General features: G+C 43.2%; 1 protein-coding gene and 2 non-coding genes across 4 annotated transcripts; all 3 read right to left on the bottom strand.

Moving 5' to 3' along the window:
• Window positions 1-43: 43 nt before the first annotated feature.
• On the bottom strand, window positions 44-21074 carry NCBP3 (nuclear cap binding subunit 3). Of its 2 annotated transcripts, XM_065695104.1 has the most exons (19): window positions 20842-21074; window positions 19167-19232; window positions 17451-17556; window positions 16513-16638; window positions 14197-14325; window positions 12347-12420; window positions 11364-11472; window positions 10521-10620; window positions 10096-10202; window positions 9446-9731; window positions 8489-8646; window positions 7611-7775; window positions 3701-7120; window positions 2904-3105; window positions 2466-2548; window positions 1491-1516; window positions 960-1027; window positions 641-760; window positions 44-201 (listed from the first exon to the last, which is right to left on the bottom strand). In XM_065695104.1, the coding sequence occupies exons 1-13, from the start codon at window positions 20983-20985 to the stop codon at window positions 6885-6887; spliced, it is 1806 nt and encodes a 601-aa protein (XP_065551176.1). In that variant the 5' UTR covers window positions 20986-21074; the 3' UTR covers window positions 44-201; window positions 641-760; window positions 960-1027; window positions 1491-1516; window positions 2466-2548; window positions 2904-3105; window positions 3701-6884. The 2 variants fall into 2 exon arrangements, with proteins under 2 accessions (XP_065551176.1, XP_065551175.1); XM_065695103.1 differs by having other exon boundaries at window positions 2904-7120.
• LOC136022207 (small nucleolar RNA SNORD65) lies at window positions 274-347 on the bottom strand. Its single transcript, XR_010616068.1, has one exon. It is a non-coding gene; the product is annotated as a small nucleolar RNA SNORD65 (small nucleolar RNA).
• Window positions 1174-1248, bottom strand: LOC136022203 (small nucleolar RNA SNORD49). Its single transcript, XR_010616064.1, has one exon. It is a non-coding gene; the product is annotated as a small nucleolar RNA SNORD49 (small nucleolar RNA).
• Window positions 21075-21894: the final 820 nt, after the last annotated feature.

The following is a 21894-nucleotide window of genomic DNA, read 5'->3' as shown; positions in this document are numbered from 1 at the left end:
GAAAGTCATTCCTTAGTGCATCAAGCGACAAAACCAGGCCCAGTTGTTTGCTTTGAGATAGGGTTTTAATATATGTGTCATCAAAATAGTGTAACTGCTACCATTTCTTAATGATTTGGGTACAAACACTGGTCTCCAAGCTCACACACAGGTTTTGCTGGATTCCTTCTTCCTCAGACAAGATGTTCTCAGTGTAAACACCTGTAATACAACAGCATGGGTGAGTTAACCGTTCCCAGCAAGTGTTAAGCCATTTGCTAATGTAAGGGATATCATCAGAAAACCCTTTGCTCACCACCAGTCAATCTGCCGGTAATTCCAGCAATTTGTGGTTAGTTTCATCACATGATATCTTTAGGGAAATGGATCCATTTCTAGCAGAAAGAAGACCTTTATCCCTTTGCTCTACAGAGCCATCAGCAAAACTGCAGTGCAAAAGGCAACTCCTCTTACACATTTGCTGCCCTTGTTTTATTATAAACTACTTTTTGGCCTAGAACTTGAATTATTGTACTTTTAGAGCTAAGAATATACAGACAGAAACACAGCCAATGGGAATGTTCTCAAGTAGGTCTTGTTTCTGAGACTGCAGACAAACCCCATCATGTTAAACTAACAGCGCACCAAGTACTAAACTCACCTAGAGGAATCTCCTGCTCTTACTGTCTCACTGCCTTCTGCAGGACTTGTGAAGAGCTAACATCACCCGGCAGACGTGAGGAACAATGAGTACATGGCAGCAGAGACCTGCAAGCTACACCTAAATATGGAGATATCAGGAAATAAGCATCAGGCTTTGAATACTGAGGATGAGAAGAGGGAAAGCAGACGGATTCAAGCTATGAAGTAACTCACAAAACACACTTCTTGAGGTTTTTTGCAGCCTATAAACCTCATTTCTTCCCAATTTAGATCTCACATGGCACACAGCTCTACATGAGTCAGTGAAATTCACTCACCTTCACATTAGGGCCATCTCCAAAGAGCGATCTACTCCCTATGTCACCTTCATCGGGAAAGCCAGGCTCTGCAGACAGTTGACACAGATGGACACGGAGCTATGTTAAGGTACTACAAGAGCAATTTTCACAGGCAGCAAATATCATTAGGAGTTACCCCATTAGTTCTATAAGACAAAACTTCCAGAACCCACTCGGCAGGCACGCAGCTGTGTTTCAGACATGCAAGGATGTTATCGTCAGTTCTCGCATCTGACGGCACTTCCTATTCAGGGTTATCATCATCAACAGCCAACTTTTGTACCTGAGCCCTTCAAACACCGCAAAGTGCTTCATCCTGAACCAACAGTCGTCCGTTTCCCCTTTTGCTTATGGAAGGCATTAGCTCTGTTAATGCTTTGTAACATGAGGTTTGAGCTAATTTGCTTTATGATGCAATTGCTACACGTTATCTTTACCAACTGTCCTGCACTAACTGGTTCACATCGACAACTTTCCATACACCTTGCTACAAGATAAACTGTAACTTACCTTTTTCACTTCAAGCCATCTTTCTGCTGTGGGGATAAAGCAAAAGAAGCATTACTAGAAGAGTCAGTGCAGTGAGTTTAGGAAAAAAAGTAGGTTTCTAAAGTAATAGCTTGTTATAAAGTAGGTTTATGAAGTAGGTTTATTCAGGAGAACAAACCAACCTTCAACCAAAAGCAGGACCTCAGGATCAATGCCCTAAACCACCACCCATGTCCTGCCCCAACAGGCCCTGAATAAAGCCTCTCCCCATCTTTCCTATAGAATCATGGAATAGTTAAGGTTGGAAAGGACCTCAAGATCATCCAGTTCCAACCCCCCGCCATGGGCAGGGACACCTCACACTAAACCATCCCACCCAAGGCTTCATCCAACCTGGCCTTGAACACCGCCAGGGATGGAGCACTCACAACCTCCCTGGGCAACCCATTCCAGTGCCTCAGCACCCTCACAGGAAAGAATTTCCTCCTTAGATCCAATCTAAACTTCCCCTGTTTCAGTTTGAACCCGTTACCCCTTGTCCTGTCACTGCAGTCCCTGACGAAGAGTCCCTCCCCAGCATCCCTATAGGCCCCCTTCAGGTACTGGAAGCTGCTCTGAGGTCTCCACGCAGCTTCTCTCCTCCAGGCTGAACAGCCCCAGCTCAGTCATTCCTCGCAGGAGATGCTCCAGCCCTCCGGTGGGGGTGATCCGTTTGCTAAACACACCGCTATAAACCTGAGGCCCCGCGGAAGGCACAGCACTGCCGTGCGCTAACCGCAGCGGGACCTCCACAGCGCCGAGCGGGGCAGGCCCCTGCCCCAGCAACAAAGGCCCAGCCCGAAAGCGACCGGAAGGCTCACGAGGAGGCAACCGAATGTGACCGGGGTTTAACCCCCATGCTGAGCTCTTCCGACGGCTCCGGCATGGCGGTGCCTGGCGCTACCTCACACCCACCGCCGTGCCCCGGCCTCCCCACCGCAGCCCCGTTCAACTCACCGAGGAGCCGCTCGCACCGGTCCCAGTCCCCCTTAACGGAGTTATCGGGGCCCCGGTGCCGGTTGCTGCCTCCATGTCCGGCCCTGTGGGGAGGAAGGGAGTCAGCGCCACACACCGCCATGCCTCAGCCCCCCCCCACCCGCCGCACGGCCCGCTCTCCCTCAGTGTCCGTCCCCCCCTCCGCTTCCCCGAGTGGTAGGGCCCAGCTCCAGCGGCCCTGGGGAGCGGGAGGCACGGCCGACACCACCACTGCCAGGGCGGGATTGCGTGCCCCACCTCATGGCTACTTCTTAGCGTGCTACACCATAATTGTGCCCCCCTGCCCACCTTTAACGTCCAACCGCCCCCATGCCCGCTGCTCTCCTTACCAACCGCCCTGCAAGCATGGTAAAAGGACACCAACGTGGCGGCGACCGCTTATAAAGGCTTGGAACGTACCACTTCACCGAGAGGGGGAGAGCCGTACCACTGCTGCACCAAGGCGGGGGTAGCTGGAAGCATCCATCTCCTGCAGCGGGGCACGGGAGGGAGGCGGGTCTTGGAGCTGCTTTGAGCATCGCCAGGCTGGTGGGACCCTGATTTTAGGCATCCGGGAGGCAGGAGAGTGGGGTCATCACGGCTGGGATGGGACGGGCTGCACCTGGAAGTGGGGATCCCCATCAGTGTGAGTGAACAGTGTGCAGATGCAGCAGAGCAAGCCAAGAGGATGCAGAGGGACATCAAGGGCATCACCAGAGATAAAAGGTCTCATTGTCCCACTCAGTGCTTGTCAAGCCACACCTGGAATACCATGTTCGGTTTTGGTGCCTGCTATGCAAAAAGGTGTGGACAGGCTGGAGAGGGTCCAGAGAAGGACCACATGGATGTTCCAAGGACTGGGAAGCATGTGAGGGAAGACAGGAAAAGCTGGGTTAGTTCAGCCTGGAGAAAAGGCAGCTCAGGGAGACCTTGTCATCATCTTCCAGTACTTAAAGGGTGGCTGCAAAGAAGATGGAGACTCATTTTTTACACACATGGAAAAGGCAAAAGGGTGATGGGCATCAGTAACTCCTGGGGAGATTCTGACTAAACACAAGAGGAAAATCTTTCACATTGAGAACAACCAGCCACAGGGATAATGATGGAATAGTTTGGGATCACCCCAAGGAAGTGGTGGATTTCCCAAGATCGGGTATCTCTTTCAGGCTGGACTGGCCAGGGTGCTGGCACCACTAACTAGTTTAGGTCATGCTTACCTAGAAAGGTTGGAACAGATGATTCTTGAGGCCTCTTCCAACCTGGGATTTTGGGATTCCATGATCTTGTCCCCAGAAAGGCACAATCCCCTCTCCTAGGAAAGCCAAGGGAGCACCCACAAGCTCCTCACTGTGAACTGATGCAGCTCTGCTCTGTATCATCTGTGTTCCAGCACATTGGGATGGGTCAGCGTGATTCCAGACCACTTTAATTTGGGACAGAACAGCTGCTTTAATACAGGATTTATTTTCACATTTTAATGTCATTTTGAAGTGAAAATAAGGGGTTTATTTTGTTTTCCTTTTCCCTGTTAAACACATGGGCCATCATCTTTGAGAAGAAAAGCAAAACCCTCTCTTTCAAGTCACACATTGAGAGTCTGCCTGAGGGCAGCTGCAGGCACAGAGCCTGTAGCCCCCACAACTCTTTCTTCTACACAATCAAATCACCTTATAGAACCCTATAAAATCCAAAAGACCCTGTTTTAAACAGCAAAACCTTCCCAAAGGATTATGTGGTCCTGTGCAGAGTCACCCAAACTTCAGACCCATCTTTCCCTCCAGCAAAAGCCAAACTTTTCCTTGTGCAATTCTCAACACAAGTTCATTTTAGTACCAGAGAAGGGGACTCAGAACACAATTCTCCATGCAATCTCTCTCTCTCCAGGTCAAACAGCTTTCAGTTGACTGTGTTGAGGATAAAGCACTCACTGAAGATTCAGTGCTCATTCTGAATGAGCAAAACGTGGGTTCATGTGCAGGGAACTAAAAAACAAAGCTAGAATTCCTGATACCAGCAAATATTAAGGCTTCTCTGTGTATCACCCAACAGCAAAACGAGGCAAACAAGCAGGAAAACCCCCACTCTTTAAGTCTCTTCAACACTAAACCTCTATTTTTCTTGCAGCAAAGCTACTGTGGTGTCACTAACACACAAAACTCTCCCTTCTAAACCGTAACTGCAACAGACCCAACTAATGTGGAGGCATTTAAAGGTGTGTTTATGACTATATGGAGGACAGAACCAGTGTTAACAGCTCCTCTTCCTCAAACACAAGCCTTTGCCTACATTGCTTGTCTTGATTTCACACATCCATGAGTTCAGAGCCTTTATATCACAGTTAAGACATTCTCTCTTCCCATCCTGCCCTTCACCAGGCTCAAGTTATGAGTATTCACATGGAAACACAGTGGTTATCAGAAACATCTACAATCTGTGGCTAAGCTTAAACACATACAAGGGTCCACAACAACACAGAAGCCTGTTTTCATAGGTTAGGTGCATGATGCATATCTACCACCTCCTCCCAGGAAAAGGGAAGGTCATAATGGGAAAAGGGAAGGTCATAATGGGAAACGGGAAGGTCACAACGGGAAAAGGGAAGGTCACAACGGGAAAAGGGAAGGTCACAACGGGAAAAGGGAAGATCACAATGGATTCAAAGCAGCAACACAAAGGTTTACTGGCAAAAAGACACTGGTTAAATAAATTTTATCCGTATGTTGAGAAATGGGCATGATTCTATTTGAAAGCTTTGGAAGGGGTACTGATGAAAGCACACACTAAGATGAACTCTTACAGTGATCAAACATTACAGTCATTTACTCTCAACAGGACTTTTATGAGACATATTTATATAGTCAATAATTAAATAGAAAACCAAGGATGAGTGTCACAAAAAGAGGAAATAATAAGGCTTTAAGCCCAGTCAGTCCCCAGATACCTTCTAGTCACTGTACCTTTCATTTTACCTTTTGTTTCCCATGCTGCTATTCTTTATCATAATAAAGCAGTAAGAAAAGTTAATTGCAGACTCCTTGCTTTTGGGAAGCCTCAGACTTACTTCAGCTTGGTACAAAAACAGGGAAGGAAAAGATAAAACATATTTGTAAAAAAGCAGGAAGGGGAAGAGAGCTTGAGAGACATTTTGGATTGAGAACACAGGAAACAGGGACAACACAAAGAGATTTCAGCCTATCCAAATGTAGCGATGGTTTTGCTACCTGTTCTGTTTACCGGAGTGCGATGTGCTGCATCATTCCTTATCTCAAACCACTGGCAATGCAAATAGATGCCACAGGCAACAAGAGATAAAGTCACTACAGTTGCACACTGACCAAACCTTTTTCCTACCTAGAGAGGGGATGCAGATAAACAAGCTGAATGTAACAAGTCAACCATGTCCACATCCACACGAACTATACAGGAAGAACATCCAAAAGTATTGACATGAGACAGTGATCCTAGAGTTTTCCTTTTCTCTTTCAGTTATATATATATAGTTAAACAGCATATAGGAAAACACTACTATAGCTTTCACCGTGGCCAACAGGAAAATCCTCACAAGTAGAAAAATGGATGCTTTTCAGTTGTTAGATTTCTTCAGAACAGAACACAGAGGAAATGAAAGAAATGGGATTTCTCATTGTGTAACAGCAACAACAAAAACTGAAACCCTTGGCAATTTACACAGTTCTCAAACCTCCAACTTTGCAGTCTTGACCATGTCAATCCCTACTGCAGCAGAACATAGTATCACCTAAAGAAACAAGCAGGATTCCTCAAGCCCTGATGCTACTTGGATACTATGTGAAATTCCACCGTACTAATATGTTTAACTTCCAATTCACATCCCGTATTTTGGAGGGGGGGAACGTGACAGTCCCATTCCAGCTTATCCCTGCTGGCTGCCCACCCAGGAAGGGCATCACTTGTTATTACTTCAAGAGGAAAGGAAAGGTGCTGGTAAGAGCCAGAAGGGCAAGGCAGTGATGTTGGTTATGAAATGCCCTGTTCTTTGGAAGGACTGTGTAAAATACGTTGTTAAAAGCCTTCGTGTTAAAAATATTAAGAACAAAAAAGGTCTTAAAAATACAGAGCATCTCTGCCTCTTCTTTTAAGTTCAAAGCTTGGGGAAGAAAGTGTTTTGCTAGAATTAACTACAGGTTTGCTGTAATAAACATATATGACAATGCCCTACGTAACACAGGGCCAACCACAGACTCCAGACAAACGTGATTGCTTCAGGTTTCAAGTGGTGTTTGCATCTCTGGTTTGTATAAAAGGAACAGAGACACTTCTGGAACCTTCACTGCAGAGTCTTTGCCAGCGTCCAGCTTTTGGGCAAAGGAAATCTTGCCACACTGCAGAGTTCTAATGCTGAGGATCAGGATGTAAACCCGATCATGACTCTGAGTCTGATCCCGAGCTGCTTTCTCGGCTGATTTCGATTTGTAGGGATGGTAAATTATCCAACCGGCTCTTCTTTTGCCGAGACTGTTCTTTTTCCTTTATGAGAGCACCCCAAACCCGCTGGAGCTCCGAGTCATCCTCCTCTGGAGCTGCCACAGGCTTTTCAGGTTTATCTGAAGTCTTTTCTTGGGCCTTCGGAGCAGACCCTAATCGGGTCCATAAATTACCTGGACAGATGAAAAACAAACATCTTTTAGGAAGACAGGACTAAGAGGAATGCTGGAGGAAGTCTGAGGAACCTAGGCTTGAATTCATTTAAACTCCTCATCCTTCTCCCACCATCATGTTTGGCATGGAACTTACTATGCTTTGAAGCAGTACTTGGAACTAAAATATGGGAGGTCTTGTTCCCTGCTTCCCATTTGCAGAGAACGATACATGCAGGTCTGAAGTGCCACTGCATTCATGACACTTGGTTTAGTGCCCTGTTTTGACCTCAGTTTTAAAGTAGTCCTCTACTTTTAAACATACCTATATAAAACTATTACTCTTTAAAATACTCACCTCAACCTGCATCTATTTAGATTTCAAAGCTCTGAACAAACATTTGCTGATTCAGTGAAATTAAAGAACATCCTTCATGATTTGCTTCTGACACTTCCCTTATACTCTAAACCCAAAGGAATTGCAGCACTACATTTTCTCCATAAAACCAACCTGACTTCTTCTCTCTGGTATCAGAGTAGAGGCCTTTAACATCTTGTTTGGGGATTCCTAACCGGCTGTGGACATCTGATATGGGCTCTCGACGAGAAGCAGAGGTACTACTTGGAGGTTTAGTTTCTGGAGAATGTGGTCTCTTTCCCAGTCTTCGCCGCACATCTGGGGATATTTTCAAGTGATTAAAATGACAAAAGCCACACTGCCTTTATTCCAAGCTCTACCAGCTAGTTTTATGCTCATTCACCATATGTACAACTTGAAACTAGACAAATTCTCTAGGCTTTTAAGTCTTTCATACTCAAATTTCCGTCCTGGCAATGGCGGCAATACAGTGTATCCAAATCTAATCTTTCTTTTTTTCTTGGCAATAAATTTGACATTTAATGCTTTCAGGTTGTGCTCTATCCAAGAGACTGTACTCTACGGCTTGCTCCATTTCTGCTTTAGGAGCACAGCACGTATGCATCCAGCATTAGGTAAGATTACACGTAAATCGGTATGCTCCAACAGTTCCTTCCAGATAAGAGATACCTTGCTTTGGACTTCTAATACTGCTTGATATTTTGCAGAAGACAATGAAAACAAGAATACAAGAATCCTAAATATATTGCTATTTAACTCACAATGTGAATCTTGCCTTCTGAAGTTTGCCTGTTTTAGCTGGATATTTCTTGTCTTAAAGGAGGCTCAAACAAAAAGATGAAGGCAAAGGGAGTTACAGGACTTAGGTGCCAACTTAAACTGCATGAATGCAGAAACTGCTGCTGAACAGAAATCCCTCAGGTTACTTGCAACGGAGCACAGATATAAAAGGAAGATATCCCTTTTAATGAGCCAGTCAAGTTCTGCACAATGTAGGGGTTGATAAGTACCTGATTTTACCGTGCTGTTTGGATGACGTGGCCCACTGTTGTTCTGACGCTTTTCTTCTAACAGTAGCCTCACATCTGCCACCTTCTCTAATGATCCTTTATTGCCAATCCGGTTTCTGATGTTACTGGTTGCTATGCTATCTGCTCGCATGGAATTCCTAAAGAAAATAACAGATTTCACATCTCTTAAATGAAATGAAATCTAGCACGTTCTGAAGTCCTCTTGTATGTAACATTACATCATAGAGAACAGTAATATCAGGATCTCTAAACTGAGAAACAGTGGTAAAATATGACTTGGAAGAGCCCATATTCCAGTCAGAATCCAAGTTTAGCAATCATCACATGAATATCTCAGTATCTATGGCAAAGCAAATATTGAGCTTGCCTCCTTAAGGCTGTGCCTCTGCGTCAAAATTCAGAGCAGCTATGCAGCCTCAAAACTGTTAAAGGACTTGAGGTTATAATGAAGTCTAATGAGACTACTGAAGGGACACATTAAAGTGATTTCAGTAATCTACAATGTAGGTGATTTTGGTTAATATGCCCATAACAAACAAATTCCTTTTTGTCATCAACAAAAAGGAAAGAGGAAGGAGTAAAGGGAAAAGAGAAAGAGCAGTTATCAAGTGATTTCTTCCTGGCCTAGTTATGAAATGCAAGAAGTTAATTGTGCTTGCTTGCATTAATTTCTACTGATTCCACTTTGAGCCCCATCATTAACAAAAAGGAAGGTTACAGAATCTGCAAGGAAAGCTGTATCTGAAAGATGTTGATTGTAATTAAAAGCCTGTATCACTGTTGGCTGTATTTTGCATTTATTTTTAATATCTACTACAAAATTAGGTTAAGAAGTGAAACGGGAGCATTGACAGTTTGCCTTTAAGCTGCGACAGCTCTGTCACTAACTCAGAATGCCTTTTCACTGACCCTTTTTAAAGAAAAAGAAACTTTTACCTAATATTTTTCAGTTGTGACTCCACCTCGTCTGCATACATTGTCATTTTCATGCTCTTTTTGGGAGAGGGTGTTGATATCATTTTCAGTTCAAGATCATAGTCCATTTCATCAGAGTCAGATGCACTTGCACTCGACCTTCGCGCTGCACTGCGCTCTCGGGACTGCTTGAATGCTTGCAGCTCATCACGGTATTCTACCACGACTCTGTCGTCTTCATCCATAACCTGATCTTCTTCCTCTTCTTCCTCCTCCTCAATAGGCTCTTCGGGAACATTTACTAAGCCTGTAGCAAAGCAAATTGCTTCTGATAAACTGAATTGTATCATTCATACAAAGTATTTTAATGTGGGGGAATCACTGTAATTAATGATCCACTATGAATAAAGTCTTTAGTGCCTCTCTAAGGCTAAAGTAAGAACAGTGTAATATAGAGTGGCAACTATATTACACAATAGCCTAAATGGAAGACAATTCCAACAGGACAGAAGTAGTCCATGGTGTTCACTATCTCAGAAGCCTGCCCAAGCACAAAGCTGGATTTTGCTTCCATGAACTTCAGTGATTAGATGAAAGATGGATTAAGACTATTCCCAGCCCTCCATTCCCCAGCTGTGTTCTTACAGGGTTGACATACTGGCACCCATTACCTGAGTGACGATGTTTGTAAGGAGGAGTCAAGCCAACATCATCCCCAATAAGCGTCCTTTTCTTTATCACGTCCCGATGGATTCTGCGGGAATGGTACCTTCGTTTCCTGAAACACCACAAAAAGAATGATATTCCTGTCACAGGAGAGGCACAATGAACGAGCCATATTCAGTCCTGGATTAAGCATACACAGTTATCACTCACTTTAACAGCAGACAGACCTTTACATCAGAAATCTGTCTGGTTTGAATATAGACATTCTTTATTTTCATGGGAAAATGCTCCCCTTGTACAGTCATGTTGTAAAAACATTATTTACACATAAGGAGCATCTACATAAACCAAATAGAAAGAAAATCCACAAACTAAAACCATTTCAGACTCTCTCATCCTGCAATATTCAAGTCCTCTATCCAATACTCACCATGAATTGCTAAGAATCCCCTTCATGCCTCCATAGTTGGGATTGCCATATTTCATGTAATACTGGCTTCGCCTTGCAGCTCCCAGCTCTTTCTTATCATCTGGAAAAAACATAAATTAAAGGAATATTTCCCTCTTAGAAGGTATCTTACAACACCAGGACAAAAATACATAACCCTCCAGTCAAAGACACCAAGGGAAAGCAAGACTACGTGTTCTAGATCAGCACTACTTCAATCTCCTTCAGAAGGATACAGCTTTGCTGACACCGCTGGAATTTCCCCTACCACCAGAAACTTGAACTGGAAACTTGATTCTAGCAAAGCTGAGTTTCCACATATCATTCCACAGAGCATTCCATCCCCCCGCAACTGCTGGAGGCTGTACTCACCTTCCTCATGACCTTTCTTTTCCTTATAGGTGTGTCACTTCCCTCATGGTCCAGAAATCATATGGATTTTCATTTTACTCATAAATATCATTTAGTATCTCAACTGTACTTAGAAAGACTTTCCACTAGTATCTCATCAGCATCTCAAATTAATTTCTTATTAATAAACCATGAAGTTTACCCCTATGGAGAAGGGCATCATAAAACCTATTCTATGGAATTTGCAAGAATGCCCTGAGCCCAAGATGTAGGTACCATAGTTTTCATACCACTTGAACTGGATTTAACTTACACATTAAATGTGGATTTATTGCAAAATCTTAATACCTAACGATTAGCAAAGAAAGTAACACTTGTGCAAATAGAAAATCAGGTACTTAGAGTCAGGGATTAGTCAACAAGTAAAACTACAACAAGCAAGAATTCGTTGTGCTTGTTAAGCTGGTCATTTACCTTTAGTAGCAAATCTCATGAATAGCTTGTTTCCTTTAGCCAGTTTATTGGCAGGGCGAAGATCATTACGCAGGAGAGAATCCTCTTCTACCTGGGAGAGGGCATCCAACTTTGGGGGGCAAAAGAGGTATTTTGGACTCAAAAATAAGGTTACTGTTGAATGAAAATGGGTTGCTTAGAGCAGCAACCCACTGAGTATTAAGAAAGTTACTTTTCAAATTATGCTCAAAGAATTTGCTTTTTTTTTCTTGACAAACTGATGTGAATTTGTAAGTAATTTGCCCTGAAGATTTAAATATTTCCTTTTCTTACTTCTCTCAGATTATTAAATCCAGTCACTTTCAACTGACACTATCCTAATGGCTGAAACGCAGACAACAAATAACACAACTTGGACACTGAGATTTTTTCCTTTTTGCTTGGTTCATATCTAAATGGTTTCACTAACAGGTTCTCCTGCCCTCATGCAACAATGACTAAAAGGTTTTCTTTTCCGTTTATATCTGCTTTATGGAAACTGAAATTCAGACTTCCATGACGTATGAGTGTTCACTAAGCCATTCCTAAAGAAATTCTAATCACACCTATTCTATATTCAGCCAGTGAAGATTACATCATTTACAAAGCATCAATGTGTATGCTGATTTCCACAAATACCTATGGTCATTCTAAACCCTATTTGTCTCTTTAAGCACTGCCAGGGCCTGCTATTATTGTTCTTTCATTGTCTCCTCTCAGCAGAAAAGAGCAGCCAGTCTGGCTCTTACACACTGGATGCCCCACTCTTCACAAAACACTCTGTATTACAAGCTATTCTCACCAACAGCATACCTGCACTTCTTGTCATTTCCCCATCCAATTTACTTTGATCATTAAATTGTGAATTACAAATATATATGGTTAAAAGTGTAATGTTATGAAGGCTTCACACCAGCCAGAGCCAAACTTCCATAATGGTGTTTTCACTTCCCTTTTGTACTGACCTCAACATCACTTGGATTGTCATCCTCAACCTCGCCTTCTTCTGTCTCATCATCAGAGATTTCCTCCTGTTTCTCTAAGAAGGAAAATAATTGGGGCGGGGGGGGAAATAAACTCCATTTAGCATGTCAGTTATGTTTGATTATTATTGCCTACAGTCTCTGAAATCAAAGGGAAGGTGTTATCCTTTCTTCTGTACAGCCCAGAGATAGTCAAAACAGTAAACGTCTATAGAAGTGTGAAGCACATATGAACACGGAATACAATGAACCAGGCAGCCACTGTGGGTAAATGCCTGCAGCAGCACACATGGATTAATTTAACTCTCTGAAAGCAAATGAAGTTAAACTGCATTTCAGGGTATGAGAGAGATCAACAAGGCCAAGACCATAAAAGATAAATTAAAGCTTATTTCCTCTAGTTTCCCTTTAAAATGCTGTGAGTACCCACAAGTATCCAATACTAGCAAAGTAAACCAGGTGATTATTCAAAAGCTTAGAATATTCTAAGAGAGCAGGAGGAAAAACCCCAAACCACCACCTGAGTGACTTCATTTCAAAGTGAAATAACTGACAAAAGAGTGCACGCTTCCAGGACTACTCCAATTGTGAGATGCTTACATAGAGTTTTCAGGGTTCTTTTTAGCTCACAGTAAAAAATTCATATTGGGTTGCCCCCCACCAAGGGATGCACAAGGAATGCATCTAAGCCCATTACTCTCGCGTATCTGGATGCATCTCACACCTTAAGCTGTAAGTGAACAGTCTGTACTTTATCTAATATCCCACTTTTCCAGCTGAACAGGATTAATTTAGATGACAGGTTTTGTTTTGAGATGTGATGTAATGATAACACAATGTGTAACTTGTAGCCAAGAAGATTAAATACATGCATTTATGCTTCATTTAAACAAGACAGTCACTAATCCCTGACTTCGTAACAAGTATTACTTGAAGTATTATCAACATTTGCCCCAAAATTAAAGCCACGTGGATGGTTGAGGAGCCACTGCATTGTGGAGAAAAGCAACAAGAAAAGGGGATGAATCAGAAGGACCCACATTTGTTCATAAAGCATGATGCATTTTGTTCATAAAGCATGTTTAAGGACAATCTGCGGAAGAGTTCATAAATACAACATCTCTCTTTGCTTTGTACTGCATGGTACAGTGCTTGGAACCACAGCAATTTATCACACCAGCCTAACAGCAAATTGTCCTAAGGTAGCAGAAGTCTGATTCTTCACTTACACCCATAAAAGTAAAATCAATTCACAATTCAGGCATTCAGGTACCAGATTTAACACAATATTAAGATGCATTTTGACTGCTTTGCTCTTGTATAACTGACCTTTCAGTGTGCTGCTTTCTTGAAAGTATAGTGGCCAGATTTAGAGATGACGTACACAGTGGTGAAGTGATAACCTGTCACACCAGCGTGAACAATAAAGGATGGTGATGCATCAAGAAAGGAATAAACTGTGGTATTTCAAAACCAGGACATTTTCTTACACGTGCTTTTTCCACACTTGGAATTCATCATTTCACTGCCACAGACTTACTTCTGTGCCACAAGTACCACTACAAATACCGTATCTGAATATGACCCTGGATCTAACACGTTCAGTATCGACCGAATGACTGCTTTTGGTCTAGCTCCAACCCACCTTTTAAGAAGCAGCTTCTTCAAAAGGTTTCCAAGATGAAAGCCTTTTTTAAAGTGGCAGAATACATTTACCTGAAACTATACGATAGAAGCTCCTTCAGTAATTCAGATTATGCAGTACCCAAGCCCAAGTTTAAAGTTGCACTGATTTAACTGGGTGATATCTATGTATGCATATCTCAATCTACCTTTCTTGGCTTTTTCGGCTGTCTTCTCTTCATTGTTTTCTCTGCTTTTTGTTTTCTCCTGATCAGGTAAGGAACTCATATTAATTAAAGCCCGTGTTGCTGTTACTTCATCAAGCCAGACCACATTACCTGTGACATATAAAAGCACACAAAACCATAATGCAGTTTGCATAATCAGTCACATACACTGCCTTACTGGAAACTGCTAACAGAAGTTCAGAAACACTTTCATATTGTGACATGGCAAAAGATGGAATCAGATACACCTCCTGCAGCTAAGATGATTCTTGAACACATGTGGGAAGCTGGAGGACATGCACAACTGATTCAAACCAGAATGACTGAAATGCACAATCAGATGTATCAAAAAGCCTGCTTCCTGAGTGTAGGATATTGGATCAGGGTCAGTCTATTTCAAGGGGGGAGGGGAAAAAAGCCTCGATTTTTTTCCCTTTGGCAATTTAACACAACCTTGGACTTTACTATGGAATCCTGTTAATCTTTTCCAAAAAGCAGGAAAACAGGAAAGCCTACACTTTGCACTGATCATCATGTCACAGGTTAACCATATGATTCAGTACATGCCTTGCACATACCTTGTATCAGCAGCTGGTACTAAAACATAACTTATTAGGCCAACTAAAAGCATTTCATAAATATCAAAGTTGAAAAGAGCTAAAACTGCTTAGAAACAGGTTTTGAACAAAAGCTTTCTGCATTCAGTACAAATACAGCAGCAAATGCAATTTACTGCTCTGCAGTTAAGCAAAGTGTATTCAGGTATCACAAGAACTATGCAGTGTCCCAGAAGAAAAGACTCTCTCAACAGACACAATTTACAAGGTGAAGAACACCCACTTTTGGTGCTAACTTCAATGACTGGCTAATGACTTTCCACTTCTGTATGCCTACCTGCTCTTCACACCTCCATACTCAAAGCCTTTATCATTTTATGTTCAATTTGAAATGCAGAACACCATCTAAATCCACCTCTGCACTAAGACGCCTTGAGATATAATTCAGTGGGGAATGTGACACCTTCTGCCATGCTGTGACACAAATCTTATGCTGAAAGGGCAGTGGTTTTTCTTGCATTTTCACCATGTAGCTGCCATGCTAACTCACACAGCGTGAAAATTAATCAATGAAGAAGATGTGTTTTAACTGTAACTGGATAAAGTATTGTTATGACTCTGAAGCCTGCATTTCTGCACTGCAAGCTCACTCTGGTTCCACACTAAATTTACTCACGTACCACTTAAGGATAATAACACAGAAAAAGGATAAACATCAACCTTAGAAATGCAGCCTCAAATACAGAGTTAAGCTGTGCAGCTGCCAGCTTATGCATCACCACAACAGCTCTTTGGCCACCCTGTGCTCACTGTGTTTCAGGTTTTCTGGCAGCTCGTGACAGCACCTCAAGTCGTCATGCACAGTGACTCCAAGGTTACCAATAGTACACCATGTATTTTACCTTGCACTGGAACATAATTCTTTCAGGGTCATTCCAGGGAACCAGGCTACTAATTCTCAAGTTTTAGTCATGCTTGTTAATAAACCAGTTTCCAGCAATTTCAATCCAATCGGAAAACCTGCACTGGCTCCTACTTTTTATATGATTTCATTTACAGCATTTCTAGCCACATGGCAATCTCAGAGCCTTCCAGTTCCACGATCCAGCACCCACCTGGAACAAACAACTCTTACAGTGTTTAGTATCGTGAAGAAAACACGGCTGTCAACAACCCTCTATCTTCCTGGCAATCTCACTGCATTATTACTCCCCGAAACAGCCCTTGCAACATGAATTTACATTCCTTTTCCAATCTATGTAAATCACATTCAGCCTCTGCCTTCTTCCACCCACTGATTTTTCCTTCAGAATGCACTAAATAAATATGGCAACAAGTCTGCTCCTCCGCAGCACAAAACCAACCTGCTTAACTGCACACAGGCACGTTCTCTCACAGTGTCATCTGTTGCGACACTCACAGCAGGTAAACTCTGTATGTCAAGATGTAATTTTATACCCTTTTTTCTCCCTCTTAGATGTCTGCAAGTTGTTCTGTGCTATCTCCTTCCAATAGCAAATATTCAATCAGATAGCGGGTTTGATTTTCACTATATACTATATATTTACAGTATATTATTAATATATTATTTCCTTCTAAATCTTTTTTACTAAGGCAAATGACAAGGAAACTAGCACACAAATATCAGTGACTTCAAAAGCCACTAGGACGTATGAGGTACAGCTACTACTGGCATTAAAACACGAGTAAGAATTATAGACGAAAGGCTCTGCTTACTTACATGATGTATCATCTAACCACTCAATATGAGCAGGAGGATACTCCTTGAAATAGGCAAAGATGTCCTGTGTACTCATCTCATCCACTCCACAAATGTAAATTGTGTCTAGTCTCACTTTTGGAATTGCTGCACAAATGAAGAGATATAAAATTGGTACTTATTCATATCGAGAAAGCTGTTGAATTAGTAACATAAGCTAAATGGAATCTGATTAAAGCAAAGCATGAGGTACACCATTCTAAACAGCATAACTTGAATTATTCTTCCACAATGCAAAACTTTGATAAATTGAGAATTAAAAAGAGGTAACATGACAGGCATTGGTAGATGCAGGTACTGCACAGCAATTAAACTGCCTTATAAACTTTACTACTTGTATCACCTAATGAGAGCTGCTATAGGCCACAGGGCTTAACAGGTCCAACTAACCAGATGCCAGAAGCACTGATCTGCTACACACACACTTCCTGGCTGATCTGCTTCTATTCCAACATGCCCAGCTTGCCATCTGAGGGCACAAGCAGCCCAGCTTCACTATGTGTACAGCACAGAAGCTGTTCTCACTGTGCACAGGACACTGTGTGCTTTACTTGTACACACAAACAGTGCTCAAGGTCTGGTCTGTTCACAGAATTTAAAGGTTCTTAAAGCAGCACTGAGCCAGAAGATGAATCTTGGTCATGCAGCACTAGGTAAATAAATATAAAATTGTCATCTTCTTTCTGGGGTTGATAAAACAAGAAGTGAACTGAGAACAGCCAAACAGCTCATAAAATAACAACTTTAAAAGGTGAAAAAACCCAGAAGCGATTCCTTTAGGCAATGATCTCGGAAAACCTCTGGAGATGCAGGGAATATTATAGGACAAATCAAGTAAAGAGACTGTGAGGAAGTAAACAAAGGGATCTTTTCTTCTTGGCTGCAGGATAAACTCCTACCTTTCTTCATCATGTCCCGATCCAGAGCCACATTCCTTTGGGCGAGATTCACTTCAGCTCGAAAATGAAAGCGTTTTGCTCTTTGTTCCTTCTTCTCAATGGCTTCCTGCAAAATGCACAATACATTCAAAACAGGAATCTCAGCAGCATTCCCAACAAGCGGTACTGAAGGACCAGATGCTTAAAATCTACCAGACAGCAACAATCCATATTAAGAGGTTTATTCATTCTGAAAAGACCTGTGAGTTTTAGAGCATAGACATCATTACCTAAAGCATCTCTGTGCCGCTTAATAGATTTAAGGTAGGACCAGCAACATAATGGGTATCAGGATGCATGGAAAACAAGGCATCCTGGACAATGCTCAGACTCCATCATGGAACACTAATATTATCTCCTCCTTTCTAACAGATGTACAGAGGCTGCGCTCAAAAAAGCTCACTTAAAACGAACATTTCCCCCATTTGGAAAATTCGTGTTTTAAGATTATAGAGAATTTTCCCTGTTTTTTAAATATATACAAAATAAAGACTTGTCTCTCTCCACATGGATTTAGCAACACAAGCTGAAGTGTTCACTATCAACGTCTTTAGACTGGCAATTCAGGCTGCTTTAAACAGCTCACGAGCAACAGCTTATGTGGATCTTGTGCAAGTTCTGCAACCAGCTGAGAAGCACCTTGTTCTGCAGAACGTATCAGGAAGCTTTATAGGGCTTGGGATCTTACTAATCAAAGTCAAACTTGGACCACAAACTGAGCTTGAGCAGAACCTGCCACCAATGACAGCCAAACAGACATAGAGTTTTCACCACTTTTTAAAGGTTGTCACAACAGCTTTTGCCACATCAGAGTTGCGTCATTAAAGAACAACACAAAAGATGACAGCTTGGCCCTGACTTGGGGAACTGCAAATCCTTTATGGAGTTACAGAACACACAAGCTACTGAAACCGAAAAGCTAATTTTCAGTCTTCATCTGGAACCCTTTCTGTACTCTTTGATAAGTATGAGCTTCCCTAATGCAAATGGGAATATGTGATTTGTCAGCACACTGCTGTGGTGAGGATTCATATTGACTAGAACATGTAAAATTGTATCAGTACTGTAAAGTGTATGACTAAATGCTTCTTCTCCACTACTAAATACCAGTTTTAGTGGTCAATTGTACAGTATGAAACAGCCAATTCACTATTAAATGTACAGAGATGAGCTGCAGGATTAAGTTTCTGAAGTTCCATGGAATTATGCAACTCTCAGTTATTTCAATGCAACAGCTGCTCACATTCTTCAAGCTGTCTTAAATAATTAAACAAGAAGATGCCCTTGGAAGATACAAAGCAATGAAACTTGATTTTCCTGCCAAGCACTTGTTCTTCCTTCTGTCACGCTCCCAAGAGGAAAAGCCACAGCTGACTTGTCTCTTAAGGGTTTGGCTTTGCAGTATTGACTGGCACTGAGGCAGTTGCAACAGAATCATTGTCAGGTCTTGGCACACAAGCTTTTAACTTAAGAACACCAATTCTCACAAGTTTATAAGAGAGATCAGGTCCTGATGCAGGCCACAGCTAACAAAAGGAGAGTTAATTCCCTAGGTGTTGAGAAGTGCAGCTCCCTGAACATGAAGCTAAGCTTTTGCTCGTGCTGGGGAGGCAATAATTCCCAGTAGCAATCATAAGGATGTTGAAATATGTTGAAGAACCACAGCATAGGAGTTACCTTGGAGGTTACATCTATTCCAGTAATGAAACTTCCAGCTTTGTTTTCGTATCTCCTACTAGTGTCCTGAAACAAAGGGAAATGGTAATGAAATCTCACTGAACACTGAAAGCAATAGACTTGTTATGCTGAAAATAACCAAATCTGGCCATTTCTATGAGAAGTACATCCTCTTCTCCTTGAGCCTTACTCCAAGTGACACCTCTAGTACATGAGCAATGATTCTTGCTGATGTCAGTTAAGGTAAAAGCATACGAGTTTAACCAAACTTCCTTTACTCTAAGGATTCATTCATTTGGCACAATCCAGTTTCTGTGTCTGCTTCTGTGAAGGTTTTTACTTACTCTCTCTCAACAATGCAGAAGTCATCAAACACATTTCCTAACTAAAACTTACACAATCTTGGCTTCAGATCTAATTTCCTTGTAAAACACAAAAGACTGAACAGTGATACCCAGTTCTGAAGTGTCAATTTGCAGCTTCTAGTCTCAAAAGTCCAACCACCAAGACACAACCCCCCTTAAACAAGCAACTTATTACTCCTGTCATTATTTCAAACCCAATGTCCAAATAACTGCAAGACAAAACATTACTGTTTTGATACAACCTGACTGATAAAGAGCAAAACCAGAGAAGGCTGAATTCACTAAACCACACAGACCCGGACCAATGTCCCAGTTGTCCCTTCCCTTGTTTGCCTGTGTAAAAACAGCACCTCCTCATCCTGGCACCCTCAGGACCACCATCTGGCAAAAGTCTGGAGCTGGAAGGACACATCTTGCTTTCTTTAGGGGTAAATAGGTTCTTTACATTTGTGCTGCAATAGTTATTTTGGCTAAAGGTCCTTTTTTCTACAAAGTAGGCCAGTCTCAGTTTAGAAATACCAAAGGACACACCATGTAACTGCTTTGCTTAGTAACAGCAGCAAAGTTTGTCTGAAGTTGCCAAATGTTTAGTTATTAAAAAGAAAAGCAAAATAAGCAGTTTTTTTTGAAGTTAAAAAACCTACTCTCTAGGGTTGACTCATGAAGCACAAGGAAATACAGAAGGGTGCTGTCTTTTAGGCCACGTATGTGGTAGAAGCTCAAGCATGGTGGTAGATGAGATAATTAGAGACTAGTTTGTAAAGTAATTCCCATACAAGTTTTGAGATCAAGAGACAAGTGAGGAGTTTAGAAGAACTCTGACCCATTTTTAGGTATTAAACCTAATCCTACTAAAACTTGTACAGGCACAATTAGGGACAATGAAGAAAGTGTGTGTGCGTGGGGGGGGGGATGGAAACACTCAGACCTCACCCACCAGAGCCCCATTGCCAGTGCCTCAACCCGAGTTCTCCCACTGCCACCCCCAGCTTTAGGTGCATCCGGAGCTCCTTCGACACTCTCCCACGCACAGCCCTCCCCATAGTCCATTATTACCCCCCAGATCCTCTTCTCCACCACCTTCTTCATCCCTTCGAACCAAAGCACATCCTCCAACGACCTGCTGCCTCACACACACCGAGTTCCTTTTCTATCCCCCACTCCCTCCGCTCTCACCCCACCGTTTCCCCACACGCACTCCCCAGTATCGCTCCTTTTCCCATTAATGTCCCCCCAAACGCCCTTACAGACCCCCCCCGCCCCATCCCTCGATGTCCCCCCAGCCCATACCCACACCTCACACCCCTCACCGGAACGAGCTCCCGCAGCGAGCGCCTCACAGGGACGGTCTCCAGCTCGCCCTCTTCCACCTCCATAGGCTCAGGCTCCGGGCCGCGGGGCTCCGGCGCCGCCTCCGCTTTCACCGAGACCCGCAGGCCCCGCACGGCCGCCATGGCTCCGCCAGGCCCGCCCCGCGCCCGGACACCGAGACGGTGCCGCGGCGCAGAGAGCGCCACCGCCTAAAAGCACCACCGAGACGATGGGGTGGGTAGAGCGCCACACGAGGCCAGCGCCGGGTCGGGGCGCACAGGCTGAGAGGCCATAGAGAGACGGGAACAGAGCGGCGCGGCCGGCGGTCCTCCAGGGCTACGGCGAGCAGGAGGGCCGCGCCGCCATCTTCCCCGCGGAACGGGACTGGGTCAGCGCGGAAGAGCTTATGGCTCCCCACAGGCTCCGCATCCCCTTGCTCCGGGGCTCAGTTACTCTCTTTGTTAAGTGTATTCCCAACCCAAGGCATTGGGCTGCTTCAAGAGTGAAGCCCCATCTCCCCTTGGCCTAAATAAACCGTATGGGTTTTACTTGTCTCCAGACGACAGGTTTCTCATTCCCTAATTACACTAATTAGCTCCATCACCTCACACACAACAAACCCAAATCACATCTTCCTTCTGCCGTGGCATCATTATCTCCCCATGAGGGGCTCCACACCTCATTATCAGCAGCAATTACCCAGTGGTTTCATTACAATTCCTATTATCTTACTGGAGAAATCCCACCCGGGCTGCTCCATTCCCAAATTCTGCACCATTTCCAACCCAAATCCCACTTTTCTGTGGCTGAAATCTCGTTTCTTCAGGTCATGGGGAAAAGAAACAAAGATGCACCTTTTCCTCCTTCAATGTTATGAGTTGGGTACAGTTTTGAGCTATGCCATTAACACCAGGTCTACACAGCCTCACCCTATGAGGCCAGGATTACCGTGTGCAGGGCTGTCTCACCAACAGCATGACCAATGGGCCCTGCATCCAGCTCTGGGGGGAACAAGCAGGACATGGAGCTGCTGGAGTGAGTCCAGAGGAGCC

Source organism: Lathamus discolor, chromosome 14 (assembly GCF_037157495.1).
Source record: "Lathamus discolor isolate bLatDis1 chromosome 14, bLatDis1.hap1, whole genome shotgun sequence".
Taxonomy (NCBI): Eukaryota; Metazoa; Chordata; class Aves; order Psittaciformes; family Psittacidae; genus Lathamus; species Lathamus discolor.
Note: the sequence above shows the minus strand (reverse complement) of the source record. Positions and strands in the feature narration are given on the sequence as shown.